Source organism: Eulemur rufifrons, chromosome 2 (genome assembly GCF_041146395.1).
Source record: "Eulemur rufifrons isolate Redbay chromosome 2, OSU_ERuf_1, whole genome shotgun sequence".
NCBI lineage: Eukaryota > Metazoa > Chordata > Mammalia > Primates > Lemuridae > Eulemur > Eulemur rufifrons.
In genome coordinates, this window is record NC_090984.1 from 90,054,903 (window position 1) to 90,078,625 (window position 23,723).

The 23,723-nt window shown below is 39.3% G+C and overlaps 1 protein-coding gene across 1 annotated transcript in view; it reads left to right on the forward strand.

The window, feature by feature from the left end:
- Positions 1 to 953, forward strand: part of SLC38A6 (solute carrier family 38 member 6) — a 61,712-nt gene extending 60,759 nt beyond the window's left edge. Inside the window, exons 14-16 of the mRNA XM_069465034.1 lie at positions 156 to 300; positions 409 to 503; positions 685 to 953. Coding sequence (XP_069321135.1) covers positions 156 to 300; positions 409 to 503; positions 685 to 765 — 321 coding nt within the window. The 3' untranslated portion in view covers positions 766 to 953. The remainder of the gene's footprint in view (positions 1 to 155; positions 301 to 408; positions 504 to 684) is intronic.
- Positions 954 to 23,723: the final 22,770 nt, after the last annotated feature.

Sequence of the window (23,723 nt, forward strand, 5' to 3'; positions counted from 1 at the left end):
AAATACTTTGTAATAATAATTTATGCTATATTTTTGGAATCTAAATGGTTTAGGAGGCAAGAATATCATGGTTACTGTATATGTGCTTCTCTATGCAAATATTTTGACTTTGACACTTCCTTTTTGCTAAATCTGTTTCTTTTTCTGTAATACAGGCCAGAAAAGCTTTAATGATGATATTCTTTTCCAATTTTCCATTCTCCTGGATTCGCCATTCTTTGATCACTCTAGCACTCAATGTTGTCATTGTTTTACTTGCAATATATGTTCCTGACATTAGAAATATATTTGGTGTAGTTGGTAAGTTTTCTATTTCAAAAAAACCCTTGTAATAAAATGGGTAAAATTGTGACCCAGCCTCACACCTGAATCCAGTAACATTCTCTTTTTTTTCCCTCCAACTTAAAGGTGCCAGTACATCAACGTGTTTGATTTTTATATTCCCAGGACTATTTTATCTTAAACTTAGCAGAGAAGATTTTCTCTCATGGAAAAAGCTTGGGGTACGTTCTTTTGTTTGTTTCTTTTAAGACCTCTATTTTAAGAAATAACTTTTCATTTTATATCATTAATATTATATTTATGTTAAGAAAGTCAATATATTTTAAAATATAAAATTATTGGGGATGGTGGAGGTTTAAAAAATACTCTGATTGTTCTTTATCTTTTTTCTTATTTCCACAGGCATTCATTTTGTTCATTTTTGGAATTTTGATTGGGAATTTTAGTTTAGCACTCATCATTTTTGATTGGATTAACAAATGAAAGAAATATTTTTCTGCTTCTTATGAAGAATAATTTACCTCCATATGCAAGAAGGGATTATTCTGAAAGACACTTGGATAAAAAATAACACTTTTATAAAAATCATTAACAGAAAAGCAGAACAAAACTTCAGTGGGAGTATAGCAGTTTTAATCAAAATAAGAAAAAAACCTCAAAATGCTCTCAAATCCATTGGGTCAATTTTGGTTTTTTTTTAAATTAATAGATTTTATTTTTTAGGGTAGTTTATGTTTACAGAAATATTGAGCAGAAAGTGCAGAGAATTCACATATACCTCCTTACTCCGAAACACACACAGTTTCCACTATTATTAACATCTTGCATTAGTGTGGCATATTTGTTAAATTTGATTAGTAAATATTGACGAATTATCATTATTAACTAAAATTGATAGTTTACATTAGGGTTCATTCTTAGCAACCACTATCAACCACTGATCTTTTTACTGTCTCCATGGTTTTACCTTTTCCAGAATGTCATATGGTTGGGATCATGTAGCATGTATCCTTTTCAGCCTGGCTTCTTTCATTTACCAATATGCAATTAAGTTTCTTCCATGTCTTTTTGTGACTTGATAGCTCCTTTCATTTTAGCACTGAATAATATCCCATTGTATGGATATACCACAGTTTGTTTTTCCGTTCACCTGTTGAAAGACCTCTTGGTTGCTTCCAAGTGTTGGTAATTACAAATAAAGTTCTGGAAACATTTGTGTGCAAGTTTTTATGTAGACATAAGTTTTCAGCTTATTTGATAAATACCAAGGAGCACAATTTCTGCATTGTATGGTAAGAATATGTTTAGTTTTATAAGAAACTGCCAAACTGCCTTCTAAAGTAGCTGTAACCTTTTGCATTCCCACTAGCAGTGAATGGGAGTTCCTGTTGTCTCACGTCCTCACCAGCATTTGGTGTTGTCAGTGTTTTGGATTTTCACCATTCTAATAGATGTGTACTGGTATCACAGTGTTGTTTTAATTGGCAGTTCCCTAATGAACATCCTTTCATATGCTTATCTGCCATGTGTTTGTTTTCTTTAGTGAGGTATCTGTTCAATTCTTTTGCCTATTTTTTTTTAAGGAGATGAGGTCTTGCTATGATACTATGTTACCCAGGCTAGATTTGGACTCCTGGGCTTGTTTCAGCCTCTGGGAGTAGCTGGGACTACAGGCACAAGCTACTGTACTCAGCTGCCCATTTTAAAAGTTGGATTTTTTTCTCATTGTTGAGTTTTAAGCATTCTTTGTATATTTTTGATATCTGTCCTTTATGAGAGGTGTGTTTTGCAAAGATTTTTCCTTCCTTGCCTGTGGCTTTCCTTTTCATTCCCTTAACAGTGACTTTTGCAGAAGTTCTTAATTTTCTTAAATACCTTGGGTCAATCTTTTGTTTGTTTATTTTTTAAGAAATCAGTGTATTAAGTTTATATACAAAGTTGAATCTTAGCTTATGTGTTAATGTTGTCAGCATCAATCACTAATAACAAAACTGTGAGATTATTCCACTTGGTATTTTGCCCTGCCTCTAAATCCTACCTAAAAACTTTAATGATTTTCCTCTGCTGTTCATTGTAAGATAAAACTTTATTTTATTTACTTATTTATACATTTTTTTGAGACAGAGTCTTGCTCTGTTGCCCAGGCTAGAGTGCTGTGGCATCAGCCTAGCTCACAGCAACTTCTAGCTCCTGGGCTCAAGCAATCCTCCTGCCTCAGCCTCCCGAGTAGCTGGGACTACAGGCATGTGCCACCATGCTCGGCTAATTTTTTCTATATTTTAGTTGTCCAGCTAATTAATTTCTATTTTTAGTAGAGACAGGGGCTTGCTCTTGCTCAGGCTGGTCTCAAACTCCTGACCTCAGGCAATCCTCCTGCCTCGGCCTCCCAGAGTGCTAGGATTAGAGGTGTGAGCCACTGCTCTTGGCCAAGATAGAACTTTATAGTCTCATAAAACTGACTGGCTGTGGACTTAAAAGTTCTGTTAGCTTTCTCAGTTTGCCACTAAAACATGTGACATTCTACTTGTTCTACTTGGCAGAGACAAATATTGATCATTTATATATATTTTTCTTCTTTTTTTCATACTTTTCTTTTTTTCTGCCCAATATGATCTGCAGGAATATATCTATTTTGTTTGAAGGTTGTAAATGATTACAGATTTCCCACTCACATGGCTTATTTCTGGTTAGAAACCAGAAATTTGGGCTCTCCTCCCATGATTATTCTATATAAAGGATATGTTGTTAGCAGCCTACCAAAGCCAAGGTGTATCAGTAAAAATGTAATCCTGTCTTGGTGCACATGTAAAGTAGGAAATTGCATGCAAAGTACCAATTTTCATGTATGGAAACACACACTTTTGCAGGTGCCCCCTTGCTTCTCACTTCGGAAATAGGCTGAAAATTGACAACTTGAAATTCTCTTTTGAGAAAATCAAAGAGAGACTTCTTTGGGTAACTTGAGAACAGCATGGTGTAATGGGAAAAGTCCAAGCTCTTGGGTTAGAAAGACTTGTATTCAAATCTCAGTGAAAGGCACACTACCTAACCTCTCTATACCTCCACTTTCACATCTGTAAAATGGAATTAATAACTATTATACAAGGTTGTGTTGAGAGGATTAAATAACTTTGTATAAATTAGGTACAGACCCTTTTAACAGATTAGATGTTTATCCCCTTTCTTCCATCCCTTTTCTGGACCAGTAAAAGAAATTTGCTTTCCACCCCAAGGATGTGGAAATATATCTTGAATTTCTTCATCTTCCATGTTGCACGACTGTTATCTTCAGAGTCTTTCTCAAGCCTTCACTCACAGGGGAACTGGCCCCAAGTGTAGTGTTTTAGTGCTTTCCCACAGTTCTACTTTGGCTGTACTCTCCTACTAATGCCTTCCTGAAACTAGGCATTTAGCATGGTCCCAGGGGCACAGCCAGACATGGCCTCCCATAGGGCTTCAGGTCAGCCAGAGTCAACCAATCTGATAGGCTACTACTTGTACCCTCTTTTTCTGTTTATGAAATTGTGGATCTAAATACAAATAGGTTTTCAGCTGCTTAAATAAATCTAACTCCAGTAATACCAAAATAACCCTAAATCTGCAACAGATGCAAGGATGACCCCTGGGGCAAATGTTAAGTGTGATGACAGCTGGGCATCAATTAATACATTTGTCACCTGCTCCCATGAGAGGATTATAGGAGATTTGGCAAAGAGACAAGTAACCTGTTGAACACTCTGCACAAAACTTAGTTAATATTGAGAAAAATTATTTGTGGAGGTATTCCTTTTTATTTTGCTTTAATGTTCTGTCCTATCTAGTTACCTGTTTGGAGTCACAACTTTCTCTGTAAGTTCTGAGGAAGTTAATAAGAGGGCTGGTGAGAGCAGCGCCCCTTTCACCGAGATTACGAAAAAACTTTGTTAAAGTACCCCTTGGAATTTTTCCTGGGAAATATGGGCCTTCTCATTATGGGCTTAATGTTCATAATTTATTAGGTAGTAACTATTTAAAATAAAGCTAAAGCACAAAATGTACACTTTTCGAACATTTGGAGACTTGTTTGCTAAATTAAAAGACGAAGTACCAAGACTATAAATTACTTTTGTATGTTGAGGGTGAATGTTTAAATTGTACTTTTTTTTTCTTTTTTTTAACAGAATGTTTACTCATGAGCTTAGCATTTAAATGGTTAAAACAAGCCTTTGAAGTTAACACTCCATTAAGATGAATAGGGGTAATTCACACCTCTGCTGGTGCTATATTATTTCAGTCTAGCTGCGGAGAAAACAAGACAGCATTAGGTTGATTTACTGTGTGAAGGCCCTTTAAACACCCAGGGTCTGGAAATCTTTGTTGTTTGTGTGGGTTTTTTTTTCTCTTTCCATCTAGGAGTAGGATCTGAAATTCTACAGGAACGTATAGAATTGAGGTCTTGAAAGTACCGTAGATTCTCTGCTATCTGGCAGTCCCCTATCTGGCATTGGATGGGTGGCAAGTTACCAGATCAACCCAACCTCTCTGGGCTGTGTTTGCTCCTGTACTTTAATGTTTCTTCCTCCCACAGCATTTTAAAACTTCATCTTAGTATGCTGATAAATTCACCAACAGAAAAGCAGAAACAAACTGTCCATTTTCAGGTGAACTTTATATACACCTTTAAATGGGTTATGAGCTAATCATTGGCCTTTAAGTGCCACATTTTCATCTTTGCAAAATACCTACATATAAATCATCTACCTTTAAGAACCTTTTTTCTTCTCCATATTCCTAGGGTAGTAAAGTTAGCAGAGATCAGTTGGAAAAGATTCATTTCTTCCTCAATGCGTCCTTTGTACCAGTATTATATTGTATTGGAAGCGTGTCTTCCGCCCACTGGTGGGAGTACGACAGCAATTTGAAATGAAAGGATTCATTTTAAAGCATAGGAATAAGGTTATCTTAACACAAATGAAATGATAAACATTGTATGAGATGTTATGAATTTGGAAGCTCTCTTTTTAAGGTAAACAGATTTTTCTCTTCTTTCTTTGCCCTGCATGTTTGCAGGATCAGGTTACTGGATAATCTGTGGGTAGCTGGGTGTGGAGAGTATTTCCGCTCTGGGCTGTCTGTAGTGCTGACATTGCCAGTACAGTATATTGAGATAGAAAATAGACGCTAGAAACAAAGGAACTCAAACTGAATTAATTTAACCTGTTTTTCTTCTTGGCATGTTGACAGTTCTCTGCAGCTGTGTTAGAATTAGCCCCCTATGTTAAACATACTTCCTGCAAATTTTCCTTCCTGGATTTTAGGTGTCATAATTTTTGTCCTTAGAACTGCTCAGACCTTTTATAGTACTGAGAAATTTGTTTTTCTAATTTAAAATCACAATTTATTCATCCTTCTACTGGTAATCTACCTTTAGTTTTTCCATAAAGACATAGAAAAAAAGGAAAACAAAAATTTCTCCATTGCAAACAGGATCCTTTCTGTTTCTCACCCTTCCTAAACAATCTGATAAGTGATTTTACTATCATGATGATCTCTTGTTCTAATTTGCCAGGCTGTCAATGAAGACAAGCAATTATGAGGAACAGGAAGGCTCTTCTTGGCTGATGGCTGAATAGAAAGGTGGGAGTGAAAGGTTTATTCACCTATGGGACAGACTAAATGGGTAGAGAACGATGTAGAAATTGCTCTTTAAATTTTGTGTTGCCATTTAGCTTTTCACATTTAAACACCTTATTTCTCTGACTCAGCTGTAATTAACTCAAAGACAAGAACCATGTCATGTACATTCTAGCATCTTTCACAGTAACTAACACATAGGTTCATATAATTGGTTCTCAGTAAATATTTGTTAAATCTTACTTCACTGTGTGTTTAGAGTCTCCTTATGGCTCTGATCAATGCCATATGAGAATTGTCCACTTTGCATGTGTGCTATTGCCAGAAGAGGAAGGGAATAGTGCATGATATTTAAGAAAGATGCTATCTTAGTCTGTGTTGTGCTGCTATAACAGAATTCCACAGACTGGGTAATTTATAATAAACAAAAATCTGTTGACTTACAGTTCTGGAGGCTGGGAAGCCCAATATCAAGGCACCAGCAGATCTGGTGTCTGGTGAGGACCCTGTCTCAACTCCAAAGATGGCTCCTTGAATGCTGCATCTTCTGGAGGGGAGGAACACTGTTCCTCACATGGCAGAAGAATGAAGAGAGAAAACCTACTCTCAAAAGCTTTTTTATTAAGATATTAAACCCACCCATGAGGGTGGAGCCTTCATGGTCTAATCACCTCTTAAAGGCCCCACCTCCCAATACCATTACATTGGCAATTAAATTTCAACATGAGTTTGGGAGAAAACAAACATTTAACCATAGCAGATGCCATCCATTGCTATTCTTCCAGGATCCTGTAGTATCATTGACTCAGAATGGTCAACCAATCCTTGGTTCTATTATCAGATTTAGTTAGTTTGAATAATTCAGTATAAAGGATACAGCTGACACCAAGCAAGTGCCCAGTGCCCTTCATATCCTATAACTTAGTAGATGACACATTTTTCTGCCATTTACTATAAATTAAGCAAAAAAGCTCTATTCCATGAGTTTTTCCCAATGTTTTATTATGAAAAATTTCAACCATGAAGTTGAAATAATAAGCCCATATACCCACCACTGAAATTTAACATTTGTTCATGTTTGTTTTGTTGCTCAAAACAAAATTATATATATATATATATATTACATGTAAATATACAATCAACCCTTAAACAGCATGGGTTTGAACTTTGCAGGTTCACTTATATAGGAATTTTCTTCTGCCTCTGCCACCCCTGAAACAGTAAGACCAACCCTGCCCCTTCATTTTCCTCCTCAGCCTACTCAACATGAAGACAATGAAGACCTTTATGATGATCCACTTCCACTTAATGAATAGTAAATATATTTCCTCTTCCTTATGATTTACTTAATAACATCTTCTTTTCTTTAGCTTTATTGTAAGAATGCAGTATATAATACATACAGCATACCAAAAATGGTTAATCGACTATTTATGTTATCAGTAAGGCTTCCAGTCAGCAGTAGACTATCAAGTTTTGAGGGAGTCAAAAGTTAAACTTGAGGAGAAAGTGTTCAAGATGACTGACTAGATGCAGCTAGTACTCACCTCGTCCATGGAGATGGAATCACAATAGCAAGCAGTCAGTCACACTACAAATAGATTGTCTAAGAGAGAACACTAGGATTCAACAGAGAAGTGACAGGGAGCACTGAAAGCAAAGAAGAGGGCAGTGAGGCAGCCTGATTGGCCAGGATTGGCTGGGAGTCAGGAGAAGGTCTTGGATGTGGGGAAAGGGTAAGTGAAAGATCCCCAGGACTCCACGTTCCCACAATGGGCTTTTGCAATCCTAGGTATAGGAGAGCCTCTCAACCCATGTGGGCCTTGAAACTAGCATAGAGCTGCACAGAGGCGTTATCTGGAGAGAGAACTCATGCAGAGTCCCACAGGCTTCAAATCCTGAGCCACTGCAGCTTAGTGACAATTCTTAGAGCCAAGATTCCAGAGGACTGTGTCCTGCCTCGGGGCTAATGTCTCCGTTTCTGCTGTGGAGGGAGCCAAGGAGGGAGAAGGGATGCCAGGCACCTTAATGTGCCTGGGGACAAATCCCACAGCCTCTACTTCAGGCTGCTGTGGGAACAAAGCACAAGCAAACCTCACTCCCCACAGCTACCAGCCTACCTTGCTCTTGTTGAAGCTGAGAGTGGCCCTGCCCTCCCTGGTGGCAAGTTCACAGCCGGGGTTGTTCTGAGAGCCCAGTCTCCAAAGGTTTACATCCTGCCCTGAATCCAGCACAGAATGCAGCCACTGCCACTGCTGGGCCAAGGAGATACAGGGGAGGCTGGGCACTTTCATATGCCTTGACAACAAAATTCACTGCTACTGCTACAGGCTGCCGTGGGACCAAGGTATGAGGAAACCAAGCATCCCCCGGCTACCTCCCTAGGTTGCTCACACTGAGAGTGGCCTCACCCTCCCTGGGTGGCAGGCCTGCAGCACAGCCACCACTGCCTATACCTGAGCATCCCACCAGTGGCCTGAGGATCATCCTGCCCCTGCCTATCAGAGCCATTTGACAAAATATTGGATGAAAACTTTCTAAGTCCAGCAAGAGACCTAGACATCTAGATACAGGAGGCCCAAAGATGCTCAGATAGAATGCAAAAAGATCTTGTCCACAGCATATTATAGTCAAAACAAAAGAGAGAATACTAGAAAAACAACAAGATAAAAGTGTCTATTCACCTATAAACAAAATCCCTTCAGACTAACAGTGGATTTCTCAGCAAAAACTTGACCAGGAGACAATAGGATGACATATTCAAAGTGCTAAAAGAAAAAAACCTGTCACCCAAGGATACCATATCCAGCAAAATTATTCTTCATAAATGAAAGAGAAATAAAGTCTTTCTTAGATAAGCAAATGCTGTGGGAATTGATCAACACTAGACTAGCCCTGTAAGAAATGTTCAAGGGAGTGCTAAACTTAGAAGCAAAAGGACAACATTTACCACCATGAAAACACACAAAAGTATAAAACTCATTGGTAAACAAATGAAGAGAAAGGACTCAAGTGGTACCACTACAGTATACCACCAAACCACAATGACAAAGAAAAGAGAAAAAAAAATATGCAAAACAACCAGAAAATAATTCAATTAACAATATGACAATAATAAAACCTCGTATATTAATAATAACCTGAATGTAAATGGATTAAAGTCTCCACTTAAAAGATATAGATTGGCTGGGCATGGTGGCTCATGCCTGTAATACCAGCAATTTGGAAAACTAAAGTGGAAGGATTGCTTGAGGCCCAGAGTTCGAGACCAGCCTGGGCTGCATAGTGAGACCCCATCTTTATAAAAAATTAGCCAGGCATGGTGATGCATGCCTATAGTCCTACCTACTTGAGAGGCTGAAGCAGGAGGATCATTTGAGCTCAGGAGTTCGAGGCTGCAGTGAGCTATGATCACACCACTGCACTTCAGCCTGGGCAATAGAGCAAGATGCTATCTCAAAAAAAAAAAAAAAAAAAAAAAAGATATAGATTGGTAGAATGGGTAAAGAAATATATACTGGCTACAGGAAACACACTTTACCTGCAAAGACACATAGTCTCAAAGTAAAGGGATGGAAAAAGATATTCCACACAAATTGAACCAAAAGCAAGTAGGAGTAGCTATACGTGTATCAGATAAGCAAGCTCAAGGAACTGGGAAAGCAAGAACAAACCCAAAATTAACAGACAGAAGGAAATAATAAATATCAGAGCAGAACTAAACAAAATAGAGAATTAAAAAATTAGAAAGATCAACAAAATGAAAAGTTGGTTCTTTGAATAGATAAAATTGATAAACCTCTAGCTGGACTAACCAAGAAAAGAAAAAACCGAAATAAACAAAATCAGAAATTTAAAAGGAGGCATTACATCTGATACCACAGAAATGCAAAAGATCATCAGTGACTATTATGAACAACTATACACTAACAAACTGGCAAATCAAGAGAAAGTGAATAGATTCCTGGAAGCATACAACCTACCAAGATTGAATCAGGATGAAATTAAAAACCCAAACAGACCAATGATGAGTAGAGTGACTGAATCAGTAATAAAAAGTCTCCTAACAAAAAAAAGCCTAGGACTGGTTGGATTCACAACTGAATTCTACCAAACATATAAAGAAGAAATAGTACCAATCCTCCTGAAGCTATTGCAAAAAACTGAAGAGGAGGGAACTCTCCCTAACTCATTCCACAAGGCCAGTATTACCTTGATACCAAAACAAGAAAAGGACACAACAAAAAAAGAAAATTAAATATCCCTAATGAACATAGATGCAAAAACCCTCAACAAAATACCAGCAAACCAAATCCAACAGTACATCAAAAAGATAATAAAGCATGACCAAGTGGGATTTATACCAGGGATGCAAGGATGGTTCAACACACACAAATCAAAAAATGTGATACATCACAGCAACAGAATGAAGGATAAAAATCATATGATCATCTCAATAGATGCAGAAAAATCATCTGATAAAATTCAACATTGCTTCATGATAAAAACTCTCAACAAACTAGGAACAGAAGGAACTTATCTCAAAATAATAAAGGCTATATATGACAAACCCACAGCTAATATCATACTGAATAGGGAAAAGCTGAAAGCCTTTCTTTTAAGATCTGGAACAAGACAAGGATGCCTGCTTTTCCCCCTCCTATTCAACATAGTACTGGAAGTGCTAGCCCCTGCAATGAGGCAAGAGAAATAAATAAAAGACATCTAAATTAGAAAAGAGGACGTCAAATTTTCCCTCTTTGCCAGTGATATGACTTCATATCTAGAAAAACCCAGACTCCACCAAAAAACTCCTAGATTTGATAAATAAATTCAGTAAAGTTGTAGGATACAAAATCCATATACAAAAACCAATAGCATTTTTATACATGAATAATGAGCTAGTTAAGAAAGAAATCAAGAAGGCAGTCCCATTTACAATAGCTACAAAAAAAAAAAAAAGAACAAAGAGAAAATCCCTCAGAATAAATCTAACCAAAGAAGTTAAAAATCTCTACAAGCAAAACTACAAAACACTGATGAAAGAAATTGAAGAGGATATAAACAAATGGAAAGACAAACCATGCTCATGGATTGGAAGAATTACTATCATTAAAATGACCATATAGTCCAAAGCAATCTATAGATTCAATGCAATCCCTATCAAAATGCCAGTGCAATTTTTCATAGAATTAGAAAAAAACAATTCTAAAATTCAGATGGAACTAAAAAAGAGCCCAAATAGCCAAAACAATCCTGTGCAAAAAGAACAAAGCTGGAGGAATCACACTACCTGACTTCAAAATATATTACAAGGCTATAGTAAGCAAAATAGCATGGTATTGGTATAAAAATAGATACATGGAATAGAGAGAGAGTCCAGAAATAAATCTATATATACACAGTCAACTGATTTTTGATAAAGGCTCCAAGAATATACACTGGGGTTAGAACACCCCCTTCAATAAATGGTGCTGGGAAAGTTTGGTGTTCACATACAGAAGAATGAAATTGGACTCTTCTCTCTCCCCATATACAGAAATCAACACAAGACAGATTAAAGACCTAAACATAAGACCTAGAACTATAAAACTACTAGAAAATAACTTAGGGAAAACACTTCAAGACGTCAGTCTAGGCTAATATTTCATGGCTAGGATCTCAAAAGCACAGACAACTATAATAACTAGATATAACAAAAATAAACAAATGGGACAATATTAAACTAAAAGCTTCTGCACAGCAAAGGGAACAATCAACAGAATGAAGCTACAACCTGTTAAGTAGGAGAAATTATTTGGAAACGTTCACCCAAAAAAGGACTAATAACCAGAATATACAAGGAACTAAAACAACTCAACAATTTTTTTAAAAATCCCATTAAAAAGTGGGCTAAGGACATAGACATTTCTCAAAAGAAGATATAGAAACATACAAATGGCCAACAGATACATGAAAAAATGTTCAACATCACTAAGTATCAGGGAAATGTAAATCAAAACTACAATGAGATATCATCTTACCCCAGTTAGAATGGTTATTATTAAAAAGGCAAAAAATAACAGTTGCTGGCATAGATGCAGAGAAAGGAAATTCGTACACACTTTTGATGGGAAGGTAAATTAATGCAACCACTATGGAAAACAATATGGAGATTCCTCAAAAAAACTAAAAGTAGACCTACCATATGATCTAGCAATCCCACTTCTGTGTACTTATCCAATTAAAAAAATCTGTATATCAAATGGATACCTGCACTCACACATTTACGACAGCACTATTCATAATAGCAGAGATATGGAATTACATGTCAATCAATGGACAAATCGATAAAGAAAATGTGGTATGTATCACAATGGACTACTCTTAGGCAATAAAAAAGAATGAATTCATGTCATTTGCAGCAACATGGATGGAACTGGAGGTTATTATGTGAAGTTAAATAAACCAGGCACAGGAAAACAGATGCTGCTTGTTCTCAAACATATGTAGGAGCTAAAAACATTGATCTCATGGAGATAGAGAATAGAAGGATAGATACCAGAGGCTGAGAAGGGTGTGTAAGTGGGAGAGGAGGGGAGGGAAGGGAGGTAGGTTAGTGAGTACAAACATACAATTAGAACAAATAAGCCCAATATTTGATAACAGAGTAGGGTGACCATAGTTAGCAACAAAGTATATTTCAAAGTAGATAGAAGAAAGGACTTAAAATGTTACCAACACATAGAAATGATAAATACTCAAGGTGATGGATACCCCAAATACCCTGAGTAGATCATTTCACATTCCATGCATGTAACAAATATTCACATGTATACCATAAATATGTAAAATATTTTATATCAATAAAAAAATAAAATGTAGGTTCCCAGGCTTCCCTCCCTTCCCCCCAAAAGTTAAACTCTGATTTCCCATTAGAAAATCTGATTTCCTATTAGAGTAATAAGATTATTACTCTAATCTCTATGTTCAAGGGTCAACTGTTTATACAAATATTCATATTTGCTGAGTGATTTGCAAAGTAAGTAAGTTGCAAGTAAGTTACTGATAGTCTATGGAGCAGTAAGTAAAGGTGAAAATTATTTTTTGTAAATGTCATCATGTATCTTAGCTCCATAGCAAAATACCATAGATTGGGTGGCTTAAACAACAGAAATTTACTTTCTCACAGTTCTAGAGGCTGGGAAGTCCAAGATCAAGGTGCTGACTGGATTGATTTGGTCCTCCTCCTGACTTGCAGATGGCTACTTTCTTGATGTGTCCTCACGTGGTGGAGAGAGCAACCTCTCTCTTTCTCCTGTTTCTTAAAGCCACTAATCCCATCATGAAGGCCCCAACCTCATGACTTAATCTAACCCTAGTTATCTCCCAAAGGCCCCATCTCCAAATACCATCACATTGAGGGTTAGGACTTCAACATGAATGTAGGGGTGAGGGGAGACACAGTTCAGTCCACAGTATTTTCTGTGAACAAATGTATTTTAAATGTTTCATAACCTTTTTTTTTTAACCAAATTGTATCCCTTTCTCCAAAAGGATAAGAAATTTGATGGCATCTTTTACTTAATTGCCAGACGACCATATACATGGAAGAACAGAGTTTAAGAAGGGAGAAGCAGCTGGCATCAGAACTTCTCTTAGTAAGGAAAATACCTTTAATGTCTTTGCTTAGGAAAATACCTTGATAAGCTATTTGTATGTGAAAGACGAGATCCTATATGGTGGCCCAACAATGTGATTGTATGAAATGCCTGTAAATTGTATACTTTAAAGTAGTTAATTTTGTTACTAAATTTCACCTTTATTAATAAAAAAGGTGTAACCCTAAGAAAATGGGTTGGCAGGAGAAAAGGAAGTGAGATAGATAGCTAAGGCACTCTGCATGAAAAAGAACATGGATTTGGGAGTTGGAGAAACGGAGAGAGAAAGGGACAGACAGTGCTACGCCAGTGGTGGGGGTCTGGAGTCTGGGGAAAATTGGCTGAAGGGCATTTTAAGAAAAGAAATGTCTAATATTCAATTTCAATTTGCCCACCTCTGTCTCCTGAAACCAATAAAGTCAGCTATGCACAAAAGTGCCTCTTATGAACAGAGTTGTGTGTGTAAACCCTTCTCTAGAGCCACATGGGACAGAACAAGAACAGCATTGTGCTAGCCAGATGATCCAGAAACCTCGAAACAAGTGGACTACAAAGTCAGAAATGACCAAGAAAAAAATGTAAGCCTCCTGCCTCCTCCCAGAGTCACTGGGGATGTCAGGTAGGTTGTGGTATTATCCTCATACAAGGGATGTAACTGAACTAACAGCCTGACTCTCAAAGTGCAGGCAACTTTAGTTGACATCTCATTGGCGATATATTGTCATTTCATTGATTTAAGAGTTCATGCTTAATTAATCATCACTGGTACTTGTAGGGAAATGTCTCTTCTTAAAGATAAAAGGACCAAACCTCCACAGAGGTAGATCTTGGGAGTTAAGGACAGCTCTCTATACCTTTATGACGTTTGCCGTAAGGGTCATCTTCCTAGGTTCTCTATAACCAAGCCTGGTAGTTCCAACACCAGACTCCCAGAACTTGCCTTATATCAAGCTGGTTTTTGGTTTGTTTGGGATCAGAACCACTTGACCCTGTTGTCTACTTGAATGGTGGCAGTAGGAATCAAAGGAAGTGGGGCCCCTAGGGAAGGGCATTCTCGTGGGAAAGAGTGAAGACCATTTTTACAGTTCCCTAGTTCTCTTACCCAGTTCTCCGCTCTGTTAAATCTGAGAGAGTTTGGTATTTTAAATGAATGGAAGGTCGTCAATCTCATAAAATGACAATGATGAGCTAACACTTCTATGTATGGGCCAGGCACTACATCAAGCGCGTTATCTCATGTGATCTAAGGTAGGTACAGATATATTTCCCATTTAATAGATTAGAAATTAATATTTAGAGAGGTTATGAGGTTAAGTGACACATCTAGACTATAAACTTAAAATTTGACTATAAAGTGTTAATAATTAAATTTATACAACTGTTGGGAGGGTTTTTTCCCACAAAAAGTTCTACTCATACTTGGTATGTAGTCAATATTGACTGTGTTGAAGTATGCTTTATCAATTTAAAATATGGCACCTGTTCTGCCACATCACCCAGGCAGCATTTGGGCCTGCTTTGTGTCTTCTTGAGTCATGGTTCATTGTCATAGCATTCCTGTTTCTCCTTTGTTAAGTATTTCAGAGGAAATTCTGGACAAAAGAAAGATATATGGGCTTTCAAGTACAGCAGGAATGTGTTCCAATATTTGTCAACTAGACTGAGAGAAAACTTGGATTGCTTACAAAACAGTATCAGAAATCCATTTCTGTATTCTTTTACTCTCCACAAATACAATTTTTAAAAATCCAAATATAGCTTAGACCATCAGTGGTCTAATTCAGCATTTCCTAGACTTGAGATAGCTTTTGGATCTTTGGAACTAAAAGATGAATTTTGGGACATTGCCAACTTTTTATTTTACGAATTGAGGATATTAAAAACTTGCCATCTATCATCACCTTTAATATGAAAAATTAAGGAAGGTTATAATATAATAAAATATAGTACTTTAAGTTCAAAGACTGGATTTGTGAAAAACTTGCTACATAACCCTTATTTTTTTCGTCAAGGACCAATGAAAACTTTCTCATAAACCAATACTTGGAAACTACCAGTCTAAATAACCAGTCCATATTCAAAATTCAGTGAAGGTTTCTTCACTTCTAATGCTCATTGACTTCAATTATCTTACATTTGGAAGGAAGTATATATAAAAACAGATTAATGACTTGGTTGACTTTTCTCCCAATAATTGCTGATCCTAACCTTTAGAAGAGAAAAATATCTAAATAATTAATTCCTGGTTTACAAATTAACAAAATTTTTGTCAACATTTCAGGATTTAGAAAAAAACATTGACAGAGCATTTCTATTACAAAACTTCATAAGTTTATATGATATATCTAAAGTCAATCAGTAATGATTATACCATGATAATATTTACGTTTCATGGGGAAGCAAAATACTTGGAAACTCTCCACATATCTGTCTAAAGATTTGTCATTTATTTGCATTCAAATAAATTCTTTGCTTTCATTCATCCAGAATGGTTCTCAACTTACTAGCTAACCAGACTAAATAGAGTTGCATTCATTCATTTTACTGTCAATGTAAAAAGGGCTTTTACAAATTTTTTTATTTTCAATCAAATCCCCCAAAAGATGTCTGATCACTACAACACTCAGTTACTTAAATATTTCACAATGTTGCCACTTCCATAGTAAAACAAAAAGTAACTTACTTTCAGTAAATCAAAGAGCCATACTCTAGCAACCTGGAACTTTATTCTGGTAAGATAAAATTCTTGAACTCTATTTCCAGCTCCATTTGTAAACAGATAATTTTCCCTGTCATAGAGGTATATGGCATTGTTAGGTATATATAGTATTAATATTTGTTCTTCAGTTGGTAAACTTCTCCTGGAACTTATTATATAATCCAGTGGAGGCAACTTATGTCCAATAACTAGGGTGTCCTTCATATCCTGAAGGACAGGCCTTGGCCTTTGCATATCCCATGTGTACGCTAGTGGGTGCTTGTTGAAAGAATGAGTATCTAGGTGAGTAATACAAACGTTAAAAACTCTGCTAGACAAGTTCATAGGAGTGAGAGCTCACTGCCTTCTGGGTGAGTGGGGAAGATTTTGTGGAAGAAGTAACAGCTGAAGTAAAATTGAAGGATAGCCAAAGTAGAAATGAGAAACAAAGGAAGGCACTCCTACTTGGAAAGAAAATACTAATAAATACATACAGAGAAATACAAGATACATTTTGGAAATGACTAGTAAAAATTTTGCCAGGAGCAAATAGCAATTTGAGAAATAAAGCTGTAAGGTGAGATCCTGATTGTAGAGAATGCTGGAGGCCAGCTGAGTTTGGACTGTATGCCAAGTAGAGGGTAGGTCTTGTTGAAGGCTTGTGAGTAAGGTTTACTCAAAAATGGTGGTAGCAAAAGATTAATCACCTCTCTGCTTTGTACTAGCGCCATCACTATCTCCCAGAAGCTAGGAAGGAACACTTTCAGCCTTCAAGAGCTGGTTATCTAAAAACCCACATATTCACACTTGAGTTGTTAAGTCTCAGCTCCACGGGCATGAAGAACTTTTTCTAGAGTTTTGGGAAATCCCTCATGCACTCAGATCCTATTAAGACCTCTGGTGTTTTTAGAGGACTTCCCATGAGTTTCTGCCTCCATACTTGATGCCTCAATACTTTTGCATAAGCCATTCCTGCTGTTTTCTCTCTCCCCTCCAAATCCCTTCCTCTCCCTGAAAACCTAATTCAACACGCACCTCTTCTGGAAGGACTTCCCAGACTGTGGCTTCATGTAGCTCTGTTTACTCCATTACTCAGGAAACCCACCCCCCAACATCTTGATACTACATTTAATTTCTCTAAATGATAAAGTATACAAATTCTTGTATATTCACGTGCCTAACCACCCAGTCACAGCCTTTAGGAGAGATGCTATGTCTATCAGTGCCTTTATACTCCCTCCCAAGACCTGCCTCCTATCCTCACTGCACCTGCCCAGCTCACAGGCTTCATGGCACAATGCAGTGGTCATGGTGAATGTTGATGGTTTAAGAGTGTGCCCTGAACAACAAAGGATTTCTTTCAAACTGAAATCCTATGGGATCCATGGAATGTGGATTTTCACCTCTCTTTGGTTCCAGCTCCTTTCGCCGGCATGTGTAGAGCTTCTAGAGCAGTCCTTAGCACAAGGAATCACTTCATCTGCCTTGTTCCTAGCCTCACTTTCTCCAGTTTCTGTGGGCCTGTTCACATAGTCAAGCTGTTAATAACCTAGAATTGCACACCATGAAAAAGAAAGCATTAAAAAGCAACAACAACAACAATAAAAACCCCTGAATTTTATGCAGGCTCAATTTTTAAGAACTGTTTCTTCCTAACTCACTTTTATTCTCCTTCATCTACTCTCTTATACCCATGACTAACGATGGTATGGACACCCCACCCGTTATACACACCTAATTCCATCTCTCCAAATTTTATTTAGTGTTATTCTAGAGCCTGTGTGTTATGTGACCTGTTGTAGGGAGAGGGAATCTGTGATGCCAGATGGACAAAGTCATACCTTTATCTCCAGGTCTCAGCCTGGTAAAAATCATAGCACCTGAGGATTTGGAGCTGACCCTCTTCCTTAAAATTTGGGCCTTCCAAAAATATATTTTAGGCTGCCTGTACCTGCATGCCATAGGTTTTTATACCAACTACTGCTTCAGACTAAGCTTCAGAGTCCTACTCTCATGGATGCAAATCAAAACAGAGCTCAGAATCAGGTCTGGGAAGCAAGTCCAAGTGGTTGATTTGCATGGGGAGCTTTTGTCTCTGAGTGAAGGCAGCCAAATTCCCTGGGCTCCCCAGCCCTCCGGAAATATGCTTTACAGGGCCTGGGGGCCCAGGCCCACCGGGTGGGCGTGATTTGAATGTTCACTGCCACAGCTGCTGCACTGGGCCCTGGTCACTGCCATCGGTTTCACTCCATTTTACTGCCTCAGAATCCCCTGTGCATGTTAGTGGTTAACACAGCAGCCAGGAGACGCCAGACAGCTCTCAGCACCTGGTTCAAATTTAAGGCTCATTTACACATGATGTCACACACGCATTGTCAGCGCGAGGGAGGTCAGGATGGTTCATTTTGGGAAGGTTCGCGTTGTTGAGTCTTTACAACACTCACCGCTATTAATGCCTTAACCATCTGACTTGGATTTCGGTTTTCTGGCATGAGGTAATCCCAGGCACTAGATTTATATGCTGAATGGGAAGCCAGCAATGGTGGCTAATCATGTTGGTTTGCAGATCTGCACCTCTGGAGCCCTGGGATGGAATTAGAGGGCCACATGGCAAGTAGCAAATCATGGGGGTTTTGTGCAGGAGGGGAATTATCCAGACCTGGAAGCAGGGGCCATGCAGGGGGTGTTGTCTGAGCCAGGAGGCTTGACTGAAGGATGGAAACAAAAGTTGGACAAGGTCTGGGCCCAGAGACCATAGGAATTACTCTAGTTTGGCATCCTTTTGCTCATCACCCATAGAACTCCCAAACCCATTTTCCCAGGCCCAATGTGAGTCTCTTGTGTTCCATGAAGCTTTCCTGACCACCCAGCCCCCAATACGTTCTCTCCTGAATCCCTACATACTTTTGTCAATAAAGTAAGCAAACTAACAGTTACTAAGTACTTAATTTGTTCTACCAGCTCATTTTACCCTCACAGCAATCCTATGTGGAAGATAGGACATTATTATTTCCCTTTTGCAGATGATGAAACAGATTCAGAGAGGTTAAATAATGGGTCCAGTGTCACAGCTGCTAAGAGGCAGGATGGAATATGGATTCCAAAGGCCAGATTCTAACCACTGGAATAGTCTCTGTAGTACACAGTAGTACTACAATTTCCGTGGTACTTAGCAGTGATAACATGGGAAAGAGAGCCTGTGCCCTAGGGAAGTGCCACAGGGGAGTATATAGTAGTGCTGTCTAGTGCCTCATGTTTATGTATTGTCTCTAGCACCTGGCTGTCAATAAACTCTGGATCCCCTGCCCTCCAAGCACAGTGCCCCCCAAAGTATGCCTCAATGGATGGGTGGATGGATATCGGCCCCTCCTCTACCCTTGCCTGTGCTGTTTTCCTACCTAAAACCTATGGAAAAGTTTGAGATCTTTGGATAACCATGTCTATTCACCTGCCGTTTTTCTCTGTCACATGGCTAAAAACTGGGCTGCCTGCTACAGCTCCAGTAAGGGTCTCCTTACCTCACAGGAAGTTCAGAAAATGTCCTTTAGTCCTGCTAACTGTTTCAACTGTTTTTGAATTTGAATCAAGACATATTGCCATGGTGAGCCCCCTCAAATGGGCTTTCTTGTTCTATGGGTCTCTGTTTCAGCCAAACAAACAGGTATTGTAATACAGTACTGCTGTGGGTAACACTGGGTACCATGGGAGCACCCTGGAGGGGCACCTGACCTTGGTGTGAAAGTCCAGAAAGGGTTCTGGGAGTGCGTATGCCTCTTGAAGGATGAGTAAGAGTTAGCCAGTGGAGAGGAGCATGAAGGGCCCTCTAGGCAGAGGGTACAGCATGGACAGAGGCCTAGAGGCATGATCGCACCGTGAACACACACTGGACTCAGTGACTAGGAAGGGCCCTGATGAGGGGTGGAAACCCAGCTCAAACCTGACCCTTCCCTGCTGTTCCTTTGAGCAATGTGGCAGATGCTCCTGATCCCAGCCCTAAGGAAGCCATTTCTGGAGACTGTTTTCTTAGGACACGTCTCCTCAGAATGACTCTATAGACACAGTGTTTCCTCAATGTCCTCTCACCTTTGAACATATCTGGAAAAATTGAAAAGCCAGGCAATGAGGTGCCCCTCTCACAAATCACAGTCACTCCAGAGCAGAATTTACTGTTTGGTTTTCAGGCCACACTGACTGTCTTGAGCTTGCCCCTCTACCCATCCTGCCCTGCTCCAAGCCTGGGAGGCTTTCCACTGGATTCAGCCAGAGAGAGGCACCAGTGGGAGCTCAGAGGGGAGGAAAGTGAGGCCAGGGTGTTTACTGTCCCCGCTTCATCCCTGCCAGGCTGCTGTGGGATGACTGCGCCTCTCTGCCAATGCTCAGCTCCTGGCAGGTGGCCCTCTCCATGCAGCCATCCTCCCCAGGCTCTGGGTTCCGGTAACCTCCCCTTCCTCCTGCCCCTCAGTCATAGGGTGGGAACAGCCTGCTCATTGTTACTAGCTGTTGTGGGCTGTATTGTGTTCCTACTCACAAATTCATTCCCAGTACCTCAGAATGCAACTGTATGTGGAGATATGGTCTTTAAGGAGGTGATTAAATTAAAATGAGACTATTAAGCTGGTCCCTAATCCAATGTGACTGATGTCCTTTTAAGAAGAGGAGGAGACACCAGGGAGGTAGGCACACAGAGGAAAGACCATGTGAGAGCACAGTGAGAAGGCAGCCATCTGCAAGTCAAACAGAGAGGCCCCAGGAGAAACCAAACCTGTCCACACCTTGATCTTGGACTTCTAGCCTCCAGAACTGTGAGCAAATAATTATCTGTTGTGTAAGCCACCCATTCTGTGGTATTTTGTTGTGGCAGCCCTAGCAACTAATATAACTAGCCCAGAGGGTACTTCACTATCCGTTGGTGATTTCCTTAAAGCTTGCTTATTACTTTGTGTAAGTCCTTTTATTAAACTTTCCTTTTGGAGAGTGGGGCACAGCAGCTCACACCTGTAATCCCAGCAACTGGAAAGGCTGAGGCAGGAAGATCGCTTAAGCCTAGGAGTTTAAGGTTACAGTGAACTATGATCACGCCATTGCACTCCAGCCTGGGTGACAGAGTGAGACCCTGTCTCTTGAAAAAAACCCAAAAAACAAACTAAAAATACCCTTTCCTTTGAGGATGTCATCTGTTTCTTTTTGGGACTCTATTATACAAGCTTAGACTCCAACAAGAAAGCTTAGTGATAAAGGCAAGAAAATACATCATAGAGGTGGCTCTCACCCTAAAAGTCCCCCTACCCCCTGCCTCGTGCGAACCCACCTAGGTACTCCAGCGCTACTCCAAGGTATTTCCTCTCCTTAGGAGCTTAGTGACTTTGGACTAGTTGTTCCCTATGAGCTTCAATTTTCCTGTCTGTAAAGCATAGATAACAAAAGCTGCCTCTTTGAGGTATTTTGAGGTGGTGTGTTTGGTGCAAATGTGAATTAACTGAGAGAACTCAACAAGAAACAAAGTATTCTTCTGTAGCAAATATCTGTAAGCAATTTCATTGATAAATATGCACCAAGCATTGAAATCTTTGAAGGTGAGAGAATGGGGATGTCTACTATGGAAGACAGCCCTGAATGTAGTATGGGGGAGGCCCTGCTATTTGCTCAACAACTTCCTACATCCTCCTCTCCAACTCCAAGAATCTTTACAAACCACAGTGCAGCAGAGAAAGGGACCCCTTACACCAACCTACTTTCATGTTTTCATTTACTCTTCATAAGAGATAAGTAAATAAATCAACTTTTACTTCACACTTATCTGCCATACAGGCCCCATTATGTACAACAAGTGAATGTGTGCATCTCTTTGCCTTGTTCCTCCTTTTTGTTTGGGAGTGAAGTCAAATGAACCAGCTGGAGACCAGAGCAGCTTAGATGCCTAACAGGTACACAGTGTGCAGTAGAAATAGACTGTGTCTTCTGGCTCCTGGTTTCTTTCCAATAAGTGAGGCTTCTCAACCATGTTATCTTCACCTGCCCAAGCTAAAACACAATCTTCGCTGGTCCCATAGCTGCAAAGAGGGAGATCCTGACAAATGCAGATGCTGCTAGGATGAGTGTAGGGCCCAGCCTCCCAGATTGCAACTATGAGGGGATACTCAGGCACTGGAGACTGAGACAGGGCCTGGAAAACGAAGGGGCCCAGCTGGCTTATCATGCCTTCTTTGTCCTCTCTGCAAGCTGGAATCTCTACTGGCCCTTCCCAGAGTGGGCCAGGAGACCCAGGCTTCTTCTCAGCTGGACTCTGGCTCTTCACAAAGGAGAGCTTTCCCTTGGGAGGATGATACCTCCAGGGTGATAGGAGCACTTTTTTGTTAGCACATTATTATTTCTATCCAATTCTACGCTTCTAAGGCATTCTCATGGGTGTGCAAAGCATATTGAGGAATGAAATGGCCTATGGGTTAGCCAGCTGAAAACATAAAATCTCAGGATGTAAAGATCTAGAAAGACTATCATTGCCACTCTTAAAAAAAAGAAAAGAAAAAAGAAAAAGAAAACCCAGACATCTTCAGACAATCTACAAGCTTACTACTTTTTTTGGACCCATCAGAGAGCTAAGGTCATAGGGCAGCCAATTAACATGAGATGTAAGGATCGATGGGGGCCTATGGAGAAGCATGAGACACAAGTCCTTGCTTATCTGGGGCAGATGGAGGCCAATAGAAGAATTCAGCTGGAGTACTTAAAGAATTGGTGGAGAATCAGTGTGGGCTGGAGAGAGAGAGAGAGAGAGAGAGTGTGAGTGTCTGTGTGTGTGTGTGTGTGTGTGTGTGTGTGTGTGTAGCCCTGGGGACTACCTATATAGATGGAGTTTGAACCTTTTTGGAGACTTGTCTCCATGGACCCCACTGGGCACTGGATCCCACCAGAAAAGTCTGGCCAAAGTCCTGAGGAAGAATCCCTCCACAGTGCAAGTCTGGGAAAAGGGAAAACAGCCACAGCAGAAGGGCATGAACCCTACCCAGATTCCTCTCCTCATCCCTTTTCTACAGGAAAAAGGGCAAAACAGTGCTTCCCTTAGACCACTGACAAAACTTAGGGAAGAAAGGAAACAGGAGAAAAACCCCACACCTCTATCCTGATGAAGTGGCAGGAATACAGAAAAAAACTAAGAATTTATTGCCAGTAGACACATTCAACAAGAAATGTTAAAGAAGTTCTTGAGGCAGGAGAAATGTGATACAAGATAGAAATGAATATCTAAAGCTATGATACAAACATATGAAGAGCACTAGAAATTGAATAAATGGAGGGAAACTACATTTAAAAATTTCTAATTATACTAAAAGATAAATGACTGTCAAAGGTAAAAAGAGTAGCAATGTATCATGTGTGGGCATGATATGTAAAAGTAAAATGTATCATAACAATTGTACAAAGGTCAGGAGGGAGAAATTGGGAATAAACTATTATAAGATCATTATATTATGAATGAAGCAGTATATTAT